The following is a 22,484-nucleotide window of genomic DNA, read 5'->3' as shown; positions in this document are numbered from 1 at the left end:
CAAAACAAAGTTCTCTGTGATAATGGTAATTAGTGGTGATAATCATAAATTGTGGCTAATGATAGTTGATTGGTTTGTAGGGATAAATAGCAGCATCGGCCAAGATCGGTGATTACAGATAGTAAGAGGAGTAGTTAATGATGGGCTATTGCAATAGCAGTAAATTGATTAAGAGATTGATAACATCTTTTTAAAAAACATTAAAAAGACATGTTAATGGTATAATAACTTTGTTACATAATCATTCAAATCTACTCCAACTCCTAAATTATTTAGAGCCCGTTTGGATGGGTTTTAAGTTGGTTAAAACCAACTTAAAACTCCTTTTTAGCGTTTGGACGTGTTTATCTAATGCTAACTTTAAGTCATAAAGTTCTTAAAGTCAGTCAAAATTGAAAAATTAGGATTTCTAATTTTTTTTTTCTAAGTGATTAAAGTCATTTTGTTTGACCATGAAAATTACTTTTATATCCCTTATATTTTAATTAAATTCCCAAACTACCCTTTTTATTCTTTTAACCCTAAAATTCAAACACTTATTTTCAACATAAGCACTTTATCCAAACACTCAACTGCTTCTTTATAAAAATAACTTTCAACACTTCAAAGTTCTAAAAGCACTTCATACATAAAAATTATTTTTTTTAAGTCCATCCAAACGGACTCTTAGTCACAACAATTCTAGCTTTTCTTTGTTTCATGGGACCGGCGCAGGGGAGTGAATCACCTATCCTCAGCGGTACATAGAGACGAGTGATAAATATTGATCCTAATCGTGTCAACTAAAATATGAAGTAAAACACTTGAACTAGTTATTGGCAATTATTTAAGACTCAAAAATCCTTGTGGTATTCTTTTCTTTTCTCTTTACATGTGGGGAGAGGGGAAGGGATAGTTGGACTTTTTGACTATCAAATACTAATTAAAGCTCAAGTTACCACTAAGTACATCAGATACAACTTCCACACAAGTATTTACATGTACAATTGACTGCCTCTTTAGTCTTCAACTATTCACAAGGCAAGGGAATAAGGTTCGATAATGCACAAAACTGTCCCAAAACTAGGACTATGAACCAGACCTGGCCTTTCAGAACTACAACTTGCCTGACTTAAGTGCAGCCAAGAAGGTGAAAGGAAGAAGATTACATCAACAGATTGAGCACCAAATAGGGGCTTAAAGTTGAAACCAAAATCATATTAATCTCTACACAGTAACTTGCAATAGGAGATCCTTCACCATATCTGCAAACAGATTTTGTAAAGGAGCTAATAACACAAAAGCTTGTACAAAACAGGGAATACTCTCTCAACATAACAAAGTGAGCCAATCTGATTATCTGCAAAACAATAAAGTGAAGTAATCAGAAGATTAGCAGTGAAGTACTAGACCAGAACAATTAAAAAGAACATTTTTTGTTAATTCATGATTAGAAACAACGATGATCTCTCTAGAAGCATGTCCACATGAGAATACAAGGGATAATTCTTTTTAACTCAACAGGCAGCAAAAATCAGCAGATCTGTAAGATTAGTAGGTTGCTTATGCGTGACAATACGTTATTAGCCAAGTTCTAGAAAGCAAATCAACCCAGTGTCTGCCGCACAATAGTAAAGACCTGACAAAAGTTTTTTTGCTACCACGACTAGTCTGTTCTGACTGTAGTATGACTTAAACTCTCAACAATCTATCAATAATTGAATTAAGGAAGACATCAATTTAACATCAAAAGAATCACTAGTAACCCTAAGGAGATTACAAGAGAATGATCAGGCAATATCTTGATGTGACGGTGAATCTAGTTGGCATCTCGAAGGGACAACCAAAGCACTTAATTAATTTGACCTCACATTAACAAAAAGTTTATAATTCCAGCATGAAGAGGCCATGTGGCAGGCTCAACTTTTATTGTGATCTTTAAGATTTATGAACTAGTCCCGTAGTTTTTTTAACAGGTAAGTTACTGTATCATAGCACAAAATACAAAGTATTATACGAACTAGTTTCCATGACAGAACGGTTCTCACCCTCCTGGATCATGGGAAAGTCTGAGGTATAAATCATCTCTAGTATATAATCAAAAAAATTATCTTAAACTCAATGCTATCCAACAAATCCCTAGACTGACTTAATAAACAAGAAAAATAAGGAAGACACAACAGATGAAGCAAAAAACATCAAAAGTGTGCAGAATATACAGAAAATTACCTTGGTTAAGCAGGTTGAAGATCTAGCTTTACTCTTCCATAATCAAATATGAAGAACAGCTACACTTTACAAGTACACCCTCATTAATTTAGGCATGCAGATGCTTCAGAGACAAACTGGGATGAGAGACTTGAGGACAGAAGTGTTCCACGAAAACCTTCTTCAGTTTTTCGTGCTTCCATTTTCGGGCCAGAAAGCTCATCTGAAAAGAAAGTAAATAAATAAATTTAATTGATTAAGTGCGGATCTGTTTTAGTTCCTACTTCGGCAAACGATTGAATTTGGTCGGGGAAAAAACTTGGGGACATGGGGCTGATCACTGATGTTACCAGAAAGGCATAAACCAGACGTTATCATGTGGACTGGTTTAATAAAATGCCAAACTAGTGGATGTTATACATTAATCTGATTCGTCATACTGCATTATGCAGATATATCATACGATGTAACACCCTCTTCCATATGCAAAATATTGTATTATGGGTTGTTAATGTTTATTATTATACCTTAATACCGTAAATAATAATACAATGCAACAACAACCTATGCACAACAGATCCAATATAATTGTGCGAATACTACATACTCCTACCAAAACATGAAATTCATGTGTAATATCACATTGTCAAATACCTAATATAGAAGTCCAGAATGTATACTAGTTGATATTAAATGGAGATTAGATGACAGAATTGCAATTTTTAGAAATGAATAAGGAGAAGATTTTACGGAGAAATGTAAGAGTTGGTAAAGAATGTCATATTTAAGATACAAGACTTTTGAAGTCCATCTAGAAAATTAGGACATTCCATTTAGCATTGCAGTATTACCTGCAATATCACGATGCTCATGAATCTCAGAATCTGTCACCCATAGTACATCTCCAGGGAATATATTCAGGTCAGCAAGACAAGCAGATTCGCCATCAATTACCAGAGAACCTTTGTGAAGTACCTGATTTTCCTTGACTATCTGTAAATCAAAAGGGAAAAGTCCATAGAAACAGACAACAGTCAACAACTATATTTTTTTGTAAGGTGAGTAAACTGCCATCACCACCAAAGGGAAAAAGTGCAAGTGCAAACGATCATCACTGATAATTGAAATAATAGTGCGAGCGGAAACAGAAATGATTGTTTCTGCTTGCACTTTTGCGCTTTGCTTTTGACACTATTAACACAATGTAGATGAGAACCAAGAACCTAAAACCAAAAATAACTAATGCATAAGCCAGAAAAATTGATCCATCTAAAGAAATAAATAATCAATACCCATGTAATCTTGTATATGTGGCCTTTTGTCATCTCATATGCCTGGGATCAGAAATTTAGCCATGAAGATTAACAGGATTCGATTAGGCCAAGGCATCTGAGTTTTCCTTTTGGAATCAGTTTTCTCAAACTGATTTAAAATTTAATAAGTAACAATTTATCATATAACCGTGAAATTTCTACAGCATCGACAAGGTGTTCCTAAGAGGCATAACCATATTATATCATTATTTCATGCTAGTATTTTCTTATACAGACTCCACCAATGTGAAAGAATAGCCGATTCCAAGTATGCATAGAGTGCCGTGATTGAATGACAGCCAGAGTAAAAACAATCAAACTACAATACTCTTGAACCACTATTCCCTTTACAAGACAAGCCCATTTGAAAAACTTACAGATTATAAATTCTACACCTACAAAACTAGTATTCAGCCAAAAAGGGTTCCCAGCATAAACAAGTAAGTCAGCCAAGGAAAATAAACTTAAGAATACGATATATTCAAAAAGCAAAAGTGGCTATACCCCAAAAGCTTCCCATATCATCATCTTCAGCTGGTAGACAGATGTGGACCCAGAAACATTCAAGTTTACTGAGTTCCCAAATGCTGTCTTCCTGGAACGCTTTGAGGTCCGTCGATTTGGTTCCAGGCTGTTCACTGATGCTTCTAGAACTGATTTTGGAGGTTCCTTGCCGCGAATGAAGCAGACACATATATCTTCGTTGGAATAGTTGAGTTTCCTCTTTAATTCACAGCTTTTTCTTTCAGCAATGCACTCCTCACAAACCTGGAAAGTATCGAACTTAGGATTTCTCATCCATATTCAATAGAAACTCAAAAAGCTTCTTTTGAACCTCCAGCAGATCCACAGAATAACAACTCCCAAATGGAACTCATTATTTTTGCCTGCTGATGTCAGCATGCTCCAAGGAATGTTCAAGTATCTTGCAAAGAGCTTGTGTTGGATAGACATTTTAGACAAACATAGCATCAATCCAGAAAAGGCCTAAATTTTTCAATTTACAGGAGAAAACAATGCAACATGATTTCTACAACATAGAAACAAAACCTATGATACTTGGTATTCTAGTTCTTCAGATCTTCTCAAAAACGACAAAGCCCTTTAAATCCTAGGTACATGACCCACTTCCTTCTATGATAAGAAAACCCATACCCAGCTCTGGAATCATCATAATCTAAGGTATTCCATTAAAACCATTTGCATAGAATTACATTTCAATTCATTGTAAATCCATCCATAAAGTCCAGAAAATCCTGAGTTTTCAACTGATTCCACAGCTGCCATTAGACAATTACTTATTCTGGTTGCTCCCCAACACAAGGATAAGTTATGGTAAGAGATGCTCTAGACCTAGTTACATGTGCAGTACTATCCAGCTTATAAAAAATACAGCACATATTTTGTTTTATTTTTATAACCAAGAATCTCTGAGGGCTAGTGGCGCACGGTTGAAAAATCATCGGACAATAGACCTGCCCCTCTACTCATCTCCACTTAAACACCAGGCTTTTGGTTATGGTAGGGTTTGAACTCGTGACATGCGCCTAAATTCACCCATCACGAGTTGCAGTCTTACCACTAGACCAAAGACCTGAGGGCAGAATACGACACTTAATCTTTTCAAAGCTATAACTAGCAGATATTAGGAAGCGTACCTGGGAACTTTAACCTAAATTTGATATATAGATCAATATAGCTCAATAAATCATGTCCAGGTTTAATGAATGAAAAAAAAAGAATAAATGAATTTACCTCTGGTGAAATCTTAATGATGAATCTTCTAGACTCGGGCCCAACATTCAATTCGTCATTCAAATTCATATGCTCCTCAGAAAATGCCATATCTTCACTGGACCCAAGGAAATCGTTCCCCAAGCTATCAATTTCAGCTGTAATTCCTTTTGCCTCTGTACCACCCCAGTCTTCACAAAATGACTTCCAATCATTGTCGGTGATAATTGTCAATACATCTGTCTAAAATCCATAGACAGAAATAAAGTATTCAGCAAAAAGAATAAAATCAAAGCCACAAGCACAAGTGGAAGAACATAAACCTAAAGAAAAAGGAGGAATCAAGACTGTGCATCTGCTTAATGGTGTACGGAGGTAAATAAAATCAGACATGACTTGCATGCCAGAATAATATTATAATCTCTTAATGCAAACATTATGTTCATTATGTTAATAAGCTACTGTAATGGACTTTGACATGAGCAAAAACAAGCTCAGGTGACACTATCATGTTTAAGTTACTTTTAAGACAAACAATAATTTGAAAATACATTATATACTTACAGCAGGTGACTTCTGGAGAATACTTCCACGTTTGCAAGCCAGATCAGGAGGCCTTTCAAGAAGTCTTGAATGCTGTTCGCAAGAACCATGGCTTAGCACGAAATCAGAAAAGGTTATTTCTTTACATTTCCCTAAACAAGATTTCAATAAACTATAGAGAATTATCTCAGAAGAACTTTTAGGCATTTTATATGCATTGCATACTTTCAGGAGCACAGCAAGCAGTCAGTTTGTCAATCTAAACACACGAGGAATCATCGCATGCAATAAGTGGAAACTTCCTCAGGTAGAAGATAGCTAAATGCATAAAGCTTGTGTAGAGTGCCTCTAGATGGAATATACAATTGAAAAATATACCTTTTCACACATCAGAAAACCAATGACAGCATCCAAAGTTTCAGGTTCAGCAGAAGGAGCACTTTTGCCACTTGCATTAGAGTAGCTTCTCCATTTAAACAACCACGAAGATGGTAACAAGTAGTATCTGTTACCAGGAAGAATTGGTATGCCTTTACCCATTGCTAACTTCTCATGACTTTGCCGTTGCTTGAGCTTAAACTCCCTGTATCATATAAACACTATAAGCAACTACGTAATTCTAACTTCATTATTTTAATAAGTTGATACGGGACCTTAGAGTATCTTCTAAGCATGCAACTTCAGTGAGTTGAATGCTGCATTGAGTACAAGGCTGAGAGTCTAAAAAGAAAGTTGAACAACCCACAGAATCATCAGGTTTTACTGCCATAGCTATCTCACGAATAAAATTCCAAAGAGTCTCGGGTATCAGCACACGTCTAGCACCAGAAGCTTGTTCGGGCATCAGCAGTCCATGAGGACACCTTATTGAAGCTGTTGGTCCAGCATCAGCTTCACAAGGAGAGTCTACATTTTTCCTTCGGAGCCACTGTTGTAACCTACAGAGGAACCATATGAACAAGGGCAGTTCAACAAAAAATGGTGACATAAAGCAAAGTTTCAATGAGAGGCCTTAAAATATTTGTTCTAAAAAAAGAACAATAACTTCATATATATAATTTCATTTAAAGTCTATTTTTCTAGTTTTTCTTTTATCACTTTTTCTGCTTCAATATGCTTGATGCAATGATTGAAATTTTAGAAAAAATAAAAAAGAGACTTAGCAACTTACTTTGAGCTCTCTTATTTTTATGGAATTGTTTCTGTGATTTGGAAAAAGGTCGAGGAAATATAAAAGATTAAAAGAGAAATTACACCTAACTCGAAGAGAAAAGTAAAAGAGAATAAAAATAATGTGGAACCATGGATGATGTTGGTTGTACCAATAAATGAGGCAAGAAAATATTACAAGTATGGTTTAGGGATTCCCATTAAGGCTACTTCCTTTGTCCCAATTCATGTGGCAAAGTTTGATTTCGAGAGTCGAACTTTTCAATTTTGACTGTGACTTTGGATGTGGAATATTTAAATTTTATAAAATTTCATAAAAAATTACATATTTGGAAACTAGGTAAAGTGCACTACAAGTCACAATAATTGATAATTCAAAACCAAAAAACTTGTTTGACTCCAGAAATACGAAAGGTGCAATATAAACTGGAATGGAGGGAGTATTTTCTTTCACAAGTTATGCTAGGCGATTCCATCTTTCCTTTTTGTTATTATGAGAAATTGTACTTTCGTCCTACCTTGGTAGGAGTAAGGTCTGCGTACACTTTACCCTCCCAAAACCCCACATTGCGGGATTTCACTGGGTTGTTGTTGTTGTACTTTCGTCTTTAAGACGCTTAATGTTTTTTTCAAAAATAATGTGTTTTAAGTTATATAATTGCCAGCGTAAACAATCTTTCTGTTATTAGATCATATTTACATGTTGTAGCAGGTCGTGTCTTATTTTCAAGATTTTAAATCTCACATTTTAGGGAGACTTACCTATAGATATAGGTTAGATAACCTAATAGTATAACAAATTATTATACGAACAATGTATAAAACTTAAAAGTTTGTATATACACATATTAGGAAAATTTGGGGCCCCTAAAATTATGTGGCCTAAAGTAGCAACTTAGATGCTTCACCCTTCAGCCGGCAATGCATGTGAATATCAATGGGTATCTTTTAACCAGATACTAAGATGAGTTGAGGACATAGGAAAAACAAGATGATGCAACTGACACATTACATGAATAGCTTCAATATCACACACATTCAAACTTCTTTCATTAGCAAATTGGTGTTCTTGAAATTTAGATCAAGACAGTAAATGATAGCTCAACCAAATGGAATGATGTACAAAATTAAAGAAGTTATGACAAACTGTGAGTATTAACATTTAGTGATACCAACAGGTACTAAAAAATTAAGCCAAATGTCCCTTGTAAACATACGTCAGACATAACACGCCATGTGATGCACGAAGTTTTTCTTAAGGAAGATCATTTCCAATAGTTTTGTACCATTTATTATAGGAAGTAAAGTAACTAGAGGATGCAAGTTACACTAGACTATGTGTTACTGTTTTATCGCATTAACAGATAGTATTTAAGATACTCTTTTTCACAGGTACACTTAACAACACTTTTCTTCAAACAACTTCTGCAGCATTAAGATGGTGACAGATATTCCCTCATTAGACACATTTATAGAAGTATAAAACAAGGAATACATTACGTAGATGTACCATGGCTTTGATATGTAGTACAACTTCTCATCTAGACAACCACCCGCAAGGGCTGCTTCGGCAAGTTCTTTCATTAATGTTCTTCGATCCCGGTAGCTATCAGCACGGGCCATTGACTGAGCCACTTCAAAAAGGCATTCCGTGCAGTAATCATCCTTGGCCAGCATTGGTCCTCCACCATACTGGACTTGCAAGCATCAGATCAATATCAGGGACAAACAGATCGTAACTGAACTAGTAAAGGAGAATATCATGGAAATCATAACTGACAAACAGATCGTAACTGAACTAGTAAAGGAGAATATCATGGAAATCATAACATATCGGTATTACTCGAAGTCTTGAAAGGAAATCAGCAGTTGCAGAATAATGGTTGTTGAAGTTATTACAAAAAACTCAAAATGCTTAAGCAAAACAGTAAAGAATCTAATTTCATAAAATAATACCTTAGAGCATAACATGGTCCAAGCTTCACAAGACAGCCGCTTCATGAAGCCAACCTTTGAAACTGGTACTTTCCCATGTGTACATTGTATGGAAGTGTTATCAATGATTCTGTAATACAACAAAAACTATTAATGACTACAAAATAGGTCTTTTACCTTGAGAGATTGTTTGGTTCATGAACTAGTTATACTGGGAATTATAGTAAGCAGATCACTAGGCAGAGCAACAAATAATAAAACATAATTTGTTATGCAGTGAAAAATAATACATACATTGTTACATAGTGTTGATGTTACCAAAGTCAAGAATTATCTTACAGGTATTTTTGACGTTTTAGGTACTCTTATTTCAGATATTTACTTATAAAAAAAATACTCTAATTTCATATTCAATCTTGCATTACAATATCGATTTCCGCATAACTTGCACAAATACTCTCTCTCTCACGTGTTATATGATGCACATTCCTTTTTAGTCTGTCCATAAAAGAATAATATCTTCCTATACATAGAAACAATTTAATTTTAACTTCTCATTTTAACCTTAATGTGATAATTTATAGCTACACAAATATTTATGGCTTGTATTAACTACAGGTTTCAAAATTCTTCATTTCTTAAACTCAATGCCTCGTCAAATTGTATCAAATTAATGGAGACGGGGGAGTAGCATTTCTTCCCAAAATTAAACATTGTTTTTAGTAATGCCAACACATAATTTTATACAGAAACCCAATTATTGTATTGGAAACTCTCATTTTGATGCCGAGATCAAAACAAAGAAGCCCTTAAACAAACCAGCTACTCACCATTTAGTATCTCTTCTACATAGCAAGCAAGAACAACACCAACTAAGTATAGGATAGTCTTTAACAATCAAATGTGATGATTGAAACCTCAATCATTGCATACTTTAGACCACTGCATTAAGCATATATTAAGGCAGTATATCATCTTATTCTAATTTAAACAGAATGTAATGGTTTCAATTATCCAGGCTTAATTTGACTACATCTTAACACTAGTTATATTTTTTTAATCAGTGCACATTAATACTACTTAAATTCTTTTGAGATATGAGTATTTAGTAACAATGCAGAAAATTAGTAAAGGATGAAACAGAAAAGTTGTACAAATTGTAATGCTTTACATTAATAAATAATTTTATTATTTAATCAAACAGAGTTCTCTTGAGAACAAAGGAGCATTAATTGAACCACAAGGAGTACTAATTATCATCCAGTATATTCATAGGAAACAAATGTAGCTGTTGTGATTTACTTACACACACACACAGAGGAGGGAGGGGGAGGGGGGAGGAGGTGGTATACACAGTATTTTTAATGACATTCAAATTAGTACATGCAATTGCTTTTCAATACTCAAGGCATGCAGAAGAAATCAATTAATACAATACCAAACATCATGATTAATACAATATCCAAACATCACTGTAAACTGTGAAGTCCCTTGAGTTCCTAGGCTTAAAATTTTGGTAATTACGGGCTTAATGATTAATTAATGTGCCTAAGGAGTACAAAGACTCATGATCTAAATCAAGTCCCTTGAGAATATGTTGATGCTATATGATACGAGTGAGACTGGGTTTAAATAATAATATATATGCATTGGTTGGAAAAGTAAAAGAATAAAAAGAAAATTAATGTAATGGTCAAAAAGAATTAATAAAGGGATCAAGCTGGGCCAAGCCCATAATGCCAAAATGTGGGTTTTCTTGTCTCACGTTAAAAGGAGAACAAGCAGCAAAATTTAAAACAATTTGAATTACAAGCATAAGATAATTCACGGCAGCTTCTGCGAACTTAAACACAGCCTTTCATTTGACTTCACGGTTCCTCTCCATAAACGCAGATAAGGAAATGTTTGCGCCTCTTTAGTTTCACTTATATTCTCTTTATTAATTGCTCATTCTATTGTAGAGATGAATAATTTTCGTTCCAAATGAAGCTAGGGCTTTAATGCAGTCTTTCTTTTAACTTCACAGTTCTCGCCAATAACGCAGGTGAAGAAATTTTTGTCCCTCTTTAGTTTCACTCTATTCTCTATATTAAATTGCTTATACTATTGTAGTGATGATTAATTTTAATTGCAAATAAAGCTAGGGCTTGAATGGTAAATAGAATTCCGAATTAGCGGTAAAGATGAAATCTTTGACTAGGTATTGAATTTTAAGTTTGAGATCATTATTAATCTTGATTCCAACTAATTTAGACACTTTCTTGTTTCTGCAAATCGGAAAGCACATGTCCATTCACTTTCTTGTTTCTGCAAATCGGAAAGCACATGTCCATGTAGAAAACCATGCATGTGCTCCTCATTACAGACCAAACTTATGAAATTACATTTGCAATGTTAGCATGCTATTTTCAACTGTTCCGCTACCTTTTAACAGTTGAATGCATTTCCAATCCTTTGTTGCATCGTAGGATAATTTAGTGCGCGTTTGGCCATGAAAACCAAATATTATTCACTTTATTTGAAATTTTTAAAGTAAAAGTTGGGAGCTAGAGTTGGAGTTTTGTTAAACTATAATTTTTGCAAAGAATATTTAGAATTTGAATGTACTTTTTCTAAATACTATTTATACTCCCAATTTCTAAAAACTGGCAAAATCACCCAACTTGACTAATTTACCTAAAACATACAATCAAATCTTACTCTAAAAGAGTAATATCTTAAAATAGATAGTCACATAATGTCGTAACTTAGATCCTATATACGAGCTACTACATAGTCACATAATGTCGTAAATTAGATCCTATTTACGAGCTACTACATACTATTACAAATATTTATTCACTTTATTTGGAATTTCAAAAGTTGGAGTTGAAGATGGAGTTGTGTTTGGTTATAGTTTTTGCAAATTATATTTGGTTATTTAAATGTACTTTTCCTTTAAAAACATGAAATATAATTTAAAAGAGGTCATTTGTATAAAAATAAAAAAGTTAGGGGTCGTTTGGTAGAGTGTGTTAGCAAAAATAATGCATGCATTAAGTCTGTGTATTAGTAGTACCTTATTTGGTACACTTTTTCATGGAATGTATAACTAAACACTCCATTGTGTATTAAGCCTTGCATTACTAATACCATGGATTTCTAGGTATTAGTAATGCAAGGCATTTTAACACTTGCATTAGATTATCTAATGACAAAAATACCCTCAAAGCCTTTTTAAAAGTGTACAAAGAAAAAGAGTGTGAAGAGTATTTTTGTAAACAACCATTTTCTAATAAAACTTATGCAAGACTTGTTTTTTCTAATACATCAAGCCAAATGGTGTATAAGAAATAATGCAAGCATAACTAATACAAGCATTACTAATGCAAACATTACTAATACACCTTATTTAGCATTATTTTTATACACTCTACCAAACGCCCCCTTAGGGTAAAACTTGATAAAGGAAAACATAGTGAAACTTGAAAAATTGTAAAGAAGGTTTTGGGCTCTTACCAAATACAACTTCAATTCGTATTTGGAATTTTCATGGCCAAACACTAATTTTCAAGTAAAGTGAAAAATCCTGAAAAAAGTGAATAATTCTCGTGCTAAATAGGGAAAACAGGGATATTTTAAGGTTTTCACTACTACACTCCATATCTTATAACCAAATATCTATGTGGTATATCACCAGATTGTAAGTTGTGGATAAGATATGGAGTGTGGTAGTGAAAACCTTAAAATATCAATGTGGTATATCACCAGATTGTAAGTTGTGGATTCTTTTAAGGTAGCTAAAATTTCCATGTATTGGTGAGAGGAAAATTATTGAGGGTCGTTTGTAAAAATACCAAGGTCAACGATTGTATGCAAGTGGTAAACCAATAAAGGAGAAACCTGCAAAATATGGTTCTCTCTAAAAGACATTCAACCCTCTATACAAATAGGAACTACATGGGTGCACAACAAGAGAAAATAAGGGATCCAAGAATACTCTTCAAATGAACAAAGCTCATCTCCACCCCTTCAAAGCTTTAATAGTAGGTTAGAATCTTCTTTTTCGTTTTTGACAATTGGTGGGCTAATAGTCTCACACTTCCAAACATTTTTTTGGTTTATGAATCTTTCCACTATTATAAAAGGAATTACAAATGTAGAATCTTCTTCATCTGTCTTTGTCTGAAAATGTCTTCATCTGTCTTTGTCTGAAAATGTCTTCATCAACAGCTTTGTCGTAACTTTGATTCGATCTCCAGCTTTATATGTTTTCAGGTTTTCTTTATCTTAAAATTTATCTTTTTCGTTTCATGTTGCAGATTTGAAGATTACAATAGTAACTGTTACGCCATCACAAGTTATTTATCTTCAATATATTTTAACTTAGATTTTTTCCTTTAGATGAATCTAATATTGATATTATGTGATTTAAAATTTGTGTCATTTGCAACTCAGAGTATATAGATGACCCAGTTTTTATAGTAGACATCCTAGGATCATTGTAAGATGAGATAGGATTTAGCGTTAGTCTATTGTTTTCACTCTTTTGGATGTAGATTCAATGATGTAATTTTGGCTTCCAGCACAAATTTATATACACAGTCTATTATCTTGTCAAAAAAAGAAAAAAAATACTACACTATGTCTTCATATATTCAAACTTTTAGGACAGAACAAGGATATGCGTGAAATACTCAGAACAGTATTACTAAAGTAGTGTTGCTGTAAATAAAAATAACTTTCTCTGCCATGAAGCTGATTTGTTGTGGACTCTACTTGGGTTTCTAGTGCTCATTTGAAGTAGTTAATAGTTATCCCATGTTTGTAATGTTTTGCCATTATCAATTTATCATTAGCTAGTCAGAAACAGAAAACACAACCAAAAGGACAAGAACCAAACCGCTGATTTTTGTTTTATTTGGTTTGGTTTTAGAAATTTAAAAACCGACCAAATTGGTTTGATTTGGTTTTAATCAAAAATTGACCCAAACCAAACCATGAACACCCCTAGCTACAATATACAAGCACAGGTATCGAGTAAACCTACCCAACAAGACCATTGCAGATGGACTCACACAGAGTATTGTATTTGTAACTGAAGGTTTGAACCTCAGCTCACCAGATTTTTACTATTAACACCTCAACTATCCATTACTCAGCGATCCATGTAGAACTAAGCACAACTAAGATTATATGACAAATGACAGCAGCATTCACATAAATAGAAGGAAAAAGTTCCACGAAGAAAGAACATATTTTCGTTCGTCTACTACCTTATGAAGACTTGCCCATGAGACGAAAAGGAAAAGAAAAGGCCACTACAGGAATTGAAACTTACGATGACACGATGTTGTCCGCCCATTGACGCAGCCAGTCCATAGATATCCAAAAGTAAGATTCCTCAGGTGATTGAACTGCAGCTTTAGAAAGGATTGAACGTACCTCCAGCCTCCGTTCCATGATGCTATTCATCTCAGACTCCTTTTTCATTTTGTATTGCTCACATGAGTCAACATATGAGTCATTCAGTTTTTCTACCTCCTCATAGAGGTGGGATGGAAGATGACCATCAACTTCTGAAGATGTACTAGCCTCTTTTTCCGCTTTATAACCACTAGAGTCAATTGACATTTTATCACCATTCTTTGGACGTCTAAGGACATACATCAGCATATAAGCATCACAAGACGAGAAGGTCTTCACTTCAGTGACATCCATATTTGAGGCTTGCCGCTCCCCAGCATCAGGCCCATTCCCATTCTCAATAATTACATCAGAAGGAGAGTGGTCAAGTTGCTCAGTTTGAGAAGGCTTGAAAGCAGAATGTGAAGAACCTTTACCAAATGGCTGACAGCCTAAATTTGAAACATGTTCGTCATCAAACTCCCACCACTGCTGTGTATTCTCATTTTTAATATTGGCTACATAGTGGCCACTATTTGCAGCTGAACCTTTGTGAATCAGTATAGCTGATAAGTCGTATATTAGTTCTGATTGGAAATGCTCATATATCCTTCGTGTCATATCCAGCTCTTCAGGAAAACAAAATGCAGATGTGATTTTCTTCCTCGTTGTAGTCTAAGAAAATAATGTACAAATCAGGTAGAGCCCACAAAACAGATAAAAACATCTAATAAATAAATGAATAAATCAACTTCAGCTGGAATATAGTGAAGCAAAATCATTTCAAGAGTCATTTGCTTAATAATAAAGGAGTATTCTAATCTTTTTCACTATTCAACTCAAACCTAATATATGTACTAAAAGTTAGGGAGCTGGGAAGGGTACAACAATAACTACAAGCACAATTGCGGCTCAATCCAAGACAAGTTGGTTGGCTATATGAATTTTTATTGACCATGTTTCTACATTTAAATCTATGTCAGGACTACATTATACAAAATAAGAAGTACTTCCTTTCTGAAATACTAGACGAAGGGAGTAATACAAGTTCTCTATACCTTTTTATTTTATTGTCTTTTTACTTTTTGAAAATAAAAGTTTTCTATACTTTCTATTGGCATAAAAATCTCAGATAGGGCTTGAAAAACTCATAGAAAGCATAAGACCTTAAACAAATGTACTTACTTAACTAAAACATATTCTCTATTAATTGGAATCATCCATATAGATCTTTTTCTTCCATTGTGGGAGCTTGGAAGGGTAAAAGCATTTACAAGTTATTTCTAATCAAGAGCCCACTAGAGTATCTAAATGTTATATTGCCACAGTCCAACATCTCAAACTCCATGGAAGTCATCAAGCATGTATTTCATCACCTACAACATTAAAGTATGACCAAGCAGAAGAAGAGAATCTGCTGCACATACAGTGGTATAAAATGCTGCAAGAAAGCTCTACATCTAGATAAAAGAATTTAAGAAATTTCCCGCCATGACAAACGAACTCACAATCCCCAGCAGAGAGAACAAAAGGTTCACGCCAGAGCAATGATAGCACCATTACCAACCTTGAGAGAATATTATGGTATATTATTCAATACTAATAATTGTATGTAGCAACTTCCCTCTGTGGTCTTAAAAGAGAACTAGCATATATCAGTGAGACACTTAAAAACAATTTACATACATTTGGAAGGAAAATGCAACGCTTGAGCTGGAAATTTAGGACTGCAGGCAGAGAGCGCAATTTAATGCTACGAGTAGCATCAACTCGGGTGGCACATGAACCACAATAATATTGATTATCTCCTTGAAGCTCCTCTACGCTAAGATAGTCGTCCAGACTCTCATCTAAACTCTTCAAACCCTTGACATTCAACTCCAGCTCATAGAAGTCCTCAATTTTTGATGAAGCTTCAGATTCATTTCCACATTTTGAACACCTATACATCAATTACACACAAAACACCAATAAATTAACCTTTCGATTCTTCTAACGACTCCAAAACATACAGGCAGAACTAACCATAAAGAATTAAACAAACATATTGCTTCAAATGTACAAGTAAAACAAAGGCCGACATAACAAAGTTGGCAGTCATATAAAAGATCTGATGAACCCTGATATCGAGAAGAATACAACCAAGAGAATCAAGGATGACAAATTCCTTGACAAGAGATGTACATCATTCAAGGTGAACTTCACATACAGTTAGCATTTGCATTGCATTAGAAAGGAGGGCAATGGAGGCATCACAAAGTAAATGCAACAAAAAGTTCTTCCCGTGCTAGCTGGCTACTAGTAATTCCTCATTTTCTTTTTCAAGAAGGGGCCAGAGACACTTTTTGGTGTCCATGCACATGCAGTCAATATGCTTTAAAATGACCAACCAGTTATTCAAAATAATGTTTACATCCAAGTATATAGCCACAGCAAAATCTGTTTGGTATTTATTAAAGGGCAATGACTATTTTAGCACCTAAGGAGAGCCAAGTGGAATGGACAGGGAATAAGTTCCAAATCACACAATCAATTCAACTAAACATAAGTATCAGCCAAAAGCTTCTTAATACTAATAAGTAATTGAGACCATGAATTATACTGGTTAATAGTATCAATCTGAAAAGCTTACCCTAAAGAAGAAGTAGAAGATGCAGCACATGAATTTAGGAGACTTTAAAGTTAGTAGTTTCGTATGAAGGTGCTATTCTCTTCTACCTTTGACAAGATAGGTCAGGCTCATAGCTAAACTCGCCATTGTACAACTTGCTAGATGACAAAAACTTCCTATGTACGAGAAAATCCAGAATGTGGAGGGCACTCATAATATTTGGTATCTAGTGGAGAGCACTCATAATATTTGGTATCTAGTGGAGGGCACTTGTGTGGAGACCACTCATAATATTTTCTCGTGATTTTCTGTTACAAAGAGTTGAAACTTCTGAATGGAGAAGGGACAAATCTATAGTGCCTTTCATTGTATTTTGGATTTTTTGATGCACATAAATGCATGAGAAAATTTGCCATTTCAGTTTTAAATTCAAGGAAAATTTTCTCATGCATTCGTGATTGCATCAAAAAATCCAAAATACAATGAAAGGCATTACAGATTTGTCCCTTCTCCATTCAGAAGTTTTAACTCTTCGTAACAAAAAAACACGAGAAAATATTATGAGTGCCCTCCACAGTTCATGATCTAGTCCAGAAAAAAAAAGACAAAAGGATTAAACTAATTCGTCACCTATATCAAAAATTAAGTAAATAATAGAAAATTCTGGAGTCCTGACAGGGTTAATGTAATTGGCCTAAAATATCAGTATATAGCGACAGTTTTAGTATTGTTAATTTAAGCCTGGACTTACATAGTCACATGTGACACACCTCCGCGGAAAAGATCTTGGACAATTGTTCTGGCCTTCAACACGCTAGATCTACTCAGACAACGCTCAAGCAGAGAGAAGAGCAAGGTCAGAAACTCATGACTGTCCTGCTGAACGCCATTATCTAGCTCCAGGGTTTGGATAAATGGAGCAGAATCAACAAAAGCCATTTTGTGCAAATGTAACTTTGCAAACAGTCGTGCTAGTTGGTCTAACACTGGTTGTTGTTTCAGCACATCTGGTTCAATAGAGAATACACCCTCCCTGAATGACTTATTCATATACAAGCATTGCAGAATACTGTTTGCATAGCATGTCGCACCCAGATTTGTCAACCCAGCAGGTGTCTCTGGGGATGCACGACGATCATCTGAAGGATCAGAACCAAAAGCATTGACCACTTCGGATGTCTTCTGCCATAACCCAGATTTGCGATTACCATTTGGAGGTGGAATCAATCCACAAAAGCAATTGGGATTATCTTTGGTGTTGAAACGACATCCTTGACAAGCAGGCTTCCATATCATGTACAGCTGATTAATATCATCTTCTGTCACCTGCCTGGTAGATAGAACATTTCTGCAAAGCAGACAACACAAAATACCAACTGATAAATACAAATAAACAACCAAAGACGCAAAGGAAAGAGAATAAATAAGTTGGGTTATCCTTGATACACATTATAACGCCACTTAGGTCCAGCATTCAATTAATCAGCTATTACAGTATTTATGTTGCTCCAAAAGAAAGCAAAAGAGCACAACATGTTGAAGTAGACATTATATACTTGAGTTAGGGGCTTAATAGAAAAAACACTAGAGTTGGGTATAGTAGTTAATATTTTCTATGTTGATCATAAAAGGGGTAAGAGGATGAATCTCTCAGCTCAATAATTGAGCTACCTATGCAACACAACAGATTTTAAGAAATATCAGCAAGGAATGATCTTATTTGCACCTTTTCACATTGAGCACCAAACACAGTGCCTTGTCATGAATCTTGGCTAGGAACTAGGATTACTCAATTGAACTCTCTTTGATTCTTTAATCCTTGTGACTACACTCTGTTATTATCAAAAGATTATTCTATTGAGTATTGATCTAACAAGAGATTTGAAGTTTGTTTGACAGAACCAAACGGCTTTTAACTCAACTGTGTTCATTTTAGATGAAGTTATTACTTATTGATGTTGTGGGAAACTCCCTGTAGAAGAAGAAGCATACCCTGTATTTTGATTCAATATGTTGTAGTACTTTTTTTTTTAATTAACCTCAGCTTGTTGTACTAATAAATGACTGAAATTACGAAATGACAACAATAGCATAATCTTCTCCCATTCACCATTAACAGAAAGAGCAGAAGGGAATATGCCTTGAAAAACACCTTAAAATCTCAAAAACAAAATGCAGGATATTGGATCAATAAAATAAACACAGCCCTCAAATGCAAGATTAAATCAGCAGATTCCTCCTCCGCCAAAGATAGACCAAGAAGAAAATTTGAATGAAAAATATTGCTATAAAACCAGAAAATTTTTTTATATCCAAAAAAGACCAAAATGGTTACACCAACTTGCTCAAGTTCCACGAGAGGAAAACGTTGCAAACTCGATCAAAATCAATCCAATGTCATTGAGCATAAAAAAAAATGTGTAATTTATCCAGAAAACATAACAACAACAATCAACATGAGAATAATTCACCTGTAAATTTCCGCAGCGATGTCAATACAATCATCGGGTCTATTCCTTTTACTTTTACTACGAGTATTCGGCCGCTGATGTCCCATTTTCACAGCAGAAAAAAAATTAAATCGGCACAATTCAGTTTCGATTGAGCTTCTTCTGATCAACAATAAAATCCTCTAGTTTCCCAAAACTTATCCTAAAATTACTAGAAATAATGAGTCTTTGAGTAAATCGAAATTCATAATCCTTGTGAATTCAAGCTCGATTTTTTGCTTGTACCTGAGAGTTTTGGGAGTTTTTTTTAGGGTTTTTTTTTTAAAAATATATTTATATTTGAGGGGGGGGGGGGGGGGGGGGGAGGGGGCAGTCTTTCCAGTTTCCTCTTTCCTCTTTTTTTTTTTTTTTTTTTTTTTTTGTGTGTGTGTGTCGGGTGGGGTGGGGGTGGGGTGGGTTGGTTTTAGGAGGGAAAGATAAAATATTCCACTGAATTGGGCGCCTTATCGTTAAATCCAAGTTTATTGGGAGTAATAAAGAAATTTACATTACATCATTTTCTTGTATTGTAGAATTACTCTTGGGACCTAGAATTGAGTGATGCACAAAATTCTTAAAATGGTGAACAAATAAAGAATTTTGTATTCTTTCTCAAACTGAATATGCATATTTTATTTTAGTCCGTTTAAAATAATATTTATTTTCTTAAAAATGGATCTTATAAATATATATTATGCTACGTGATAAAATTCATGCAAACTTAATTAAGAAATATTGTAAAACATTATAAAAACAAAAACCTTATTTAGAGCCCGTTTGGATGGACTTTAAAAAGTAACTTTTATGTATGAAGTGCTTTTAGAACTTTAAAGTGCTGAAAGTTATTTTTATAAATAAGCAGTTGAGTGTTTGGATAAAAGTGCTTAAATAAGGAAAATTATATGAATTTTAGGGTTAAAAGAATAAAAAAGGTAGTTTAGAAATTTAGTTAAAATATGAGGGATATAAAAGTAATTTCCATGGTCAAAGAAAATGACTTTAAGCACTTGAAAAAAAAAAGTTAGGAATCCTAATTTTTCATTTTTGACTGACTTTAAGAACTTTCTGACTTAAAGTTAATATTAGGCAAACACGTCCAAAAGCTAAAAAGGGGCAATCCAAACGGGCTCTTAGTTGTTGTAGCTATTTGTGATAAGCTTGTCAATTGTCATATCAATATGCTTACTTTTTCTGAGGAAAAAACAAGGTCTCTAGGAAGCTACCTAGTGACTATTTTATTGCTTTAATCAAATTGAAATCATCCTTACAAAAATAATAAATGAACTTACAAACGTAAGAAATTTGAACTATCTAAAATTTAAAAAGTTATACATAATTGGGTATGTCTTGTTTGTTCCTTGTTTTTAATGTGAATACGTTATAAATTTGACCTTGTTGATTTGCTTTCCTTTCAGTATTTCTTATAGGTGATGTTGTTTGTGTATTTGTCTTCTCCTAGATTGATTCCTAGGTGGTGTTGTATCTATTGCATTTTCTATTACATATTCTACATATCCTGTTTTATTCTTTTGTCCTTTTCATTATTTTCTTATATGCTAATTTGGAGTTATTGTGTATGTCACGATTGGGATTCAAATAGGTATTTTCTTTGGATGTTTGATAGTGGAAAGCTCTTGGTTGCATTTTCTTCCAAAATTTCTTCATTTCTACCTGTGTGATTGTTTTAATCATGTTATTAGACTCTGAGACTAGAGAATAGTCATTCACACCCAATGAAGATATGCCCTGCAACCCTATTGACACAGAATCCCTTTAATAATATCACCAGTAACACAATCTTCTTCACAGCCTATCACATTGATGGTCACACTCTCATGTTTAGATAATGTCGTTGTCAACATTCAGAGAAGTATCCCTACTATTTGATCACTTTGTTGTCGATCAAATCTTGAATTTTACGTGTAAGGTTTACACACTTCTTTGTGTCGTGTTCGAGCATTACTAAGTGATATGCACGCCTTTGTCCCCCTTATATCTTTTGGTCAAAAGATTGATTGATTTTTTATTTCTATCGGGTTGAGTATATTCACAACATTCAGTCTTTCATAAAATTAAGTCTAGAATTCTGTCAATGGTGTGAAGACTCTAGAAGGTTTCTTTTCGAAATTGGGGAGAGGTAAAAAAAATTTGATGGGCATAGTGATTTTTTTCCACGCCCCAATCTAGGGAGGCATGACCTACATTTAGTGTCTTACTTGACAGAGCAAACCAACTAAAACTACCAAAATAACACAAACAGGTCATTAAGTCCAAGTCAAATATCAAAAGAAACGCAGCAGAGAAACTCCAAATATAACAAAAGTACAATATAAGGTCGTTCATGTCATTGTCTGAAAACCACAACTAACAACAAGGTCAACATGGCCATAAACGACTTACAAGACCCACAATAAATGTATACAAGCCTCTAAAATAAAAAAATGTTAATACCTAATTGGTAAAGGGCCCTGACATATCCATCAGCTACGCTAAGCAAAAGGAAACTCCAAACTCAGCAACCCCGAAAGAAAATTAGTTAAACTCAACAACATAATGAGGACCTTTCTCTATCTAATAACCTACAGACATGATTGCAACACCCTCATTTAGTGAAAATGTTCGTATGAAATAATATATTGAGCATGCAAGGCGATAGAATAACCAAAATAGTATAATTCAAAATAGAAACCACAATATGACAAACATAATCTGCACAAGATCCACAGCTTACCAGAACCACACTACCTGCATAGTTCGTTTCCATTTTTCTTATTCCTGACGTAAATTGCACATATAACAAGTAGTTCAACCATCAAACAAAAACCTACCTGAGCCCAAATAAGCTTGGTGTTGACACTCAATTTTGTCCCTCCACAATTTGATTAATTTCTTAGCTTCTTCATTTTCAAATAAATTAAAATAATTGTGTCACGATCCGACCTAGGGCCTAGTCGTAACACAGCGATCGAAAATCCAAGGGGCTCCAACCAAGCCTCTTGTACATATCATAAGCATACATAAGGTAAAGTAAAAGCAGAAATATCACAAGAGAATCTAAACTATGAATAGTAAATGAAGAATGTCACATGACAACATAGCCTCGAAATATTTGTCCAA

At 34.3% G+C, this 22,484-nt stretch overlaps 1 protein-coding gene across 1 annotated transcript; it reads right to left on the bottom strand.

Annotated features, from left to right (window-relative positions):
• Window positions 1–934: 934 nt before the first annotated feature.
• LOC129894324 (ubiquitin carboxyl-terminal hydrolase 26) lies at window positions 935–19,648 on the bottom strand. Its single transcript, XM_055969959.1, has 14 exons — window positions 19,350–19,648; window positions 17,630–18,226; window positions 15,954–16,209; window positions 14,203–14,942; window positions 8,904–9,012; window positions 8,458–8,639; window positions 6,431–6,715; window positions 6,156–6,360; window positions 5,799–5,870; window positions 5,256–5,477; window positions 4,005–4,268; window positions 3,039–3,180; window positions 2,209–2,410; window positions 935–1,339 (listed from the first exon to the last, which is right to left on the bottom strand). The coding sequence occupies exons 1-13, from the start codon at window positions 19,433–19,435 to the stop codon at window positions 2,292–2,294; spliced, it is 3,279 nt and encodes a 1,092-aa protein (XP_055825934.1). The 5' UTR covers window positions 19,436–19,648; the 3' UTR covers window positions 935–1,339; window positions 2,209–2,291.
• Between the last annotated feature and the right edge of the window lie 2,836 nt (window positions 19,649–22,484).

This window comes from Solanum dulcamara, chromosome 7 (assembly GCF_947179165.1).
Source record: "Solanum dulcamara chromosome 7, daSolDulc1.2, whole genome shotgun sequence".
In the NCBI taxonomy this organism is placed as follows: Eukaryota; Viridiplantae; Streptophyta; class Magnoliopsida; order Solanales; family Solanaceae; genus Solanum; species Solanum dulcamara.
The sequence above is the reverse complement of the archived record's forward strand: the minus strand, read 5'-3'. Positions and strand labels throughout refer to the sequence as shown.

Bases quoted from the DNA above. Each gene is read 5' to 3' on its own strand.
- LOC129894324 (XM_055969959.1), bottom strand. From the start codon at position 19,435: ATGGGACATCAGCGGCCGAATACTCGTAGTAAAAGTAAAAGGAATAGA. The intron at 9,013-14,202 runs GTAAGTTTCAAT...GTTGTATTACAG, and splicing joins GCGGACAACATCGTGTCATC to AATCATTGATAACACTTCCA. The intron at 5,478-5,798 runs GTAAGTATATAA...TATGGATTTTAG, and splicing joins TTCTCCAGAAGTCACCTGCT to ACAGATGTATTGACAATTAT.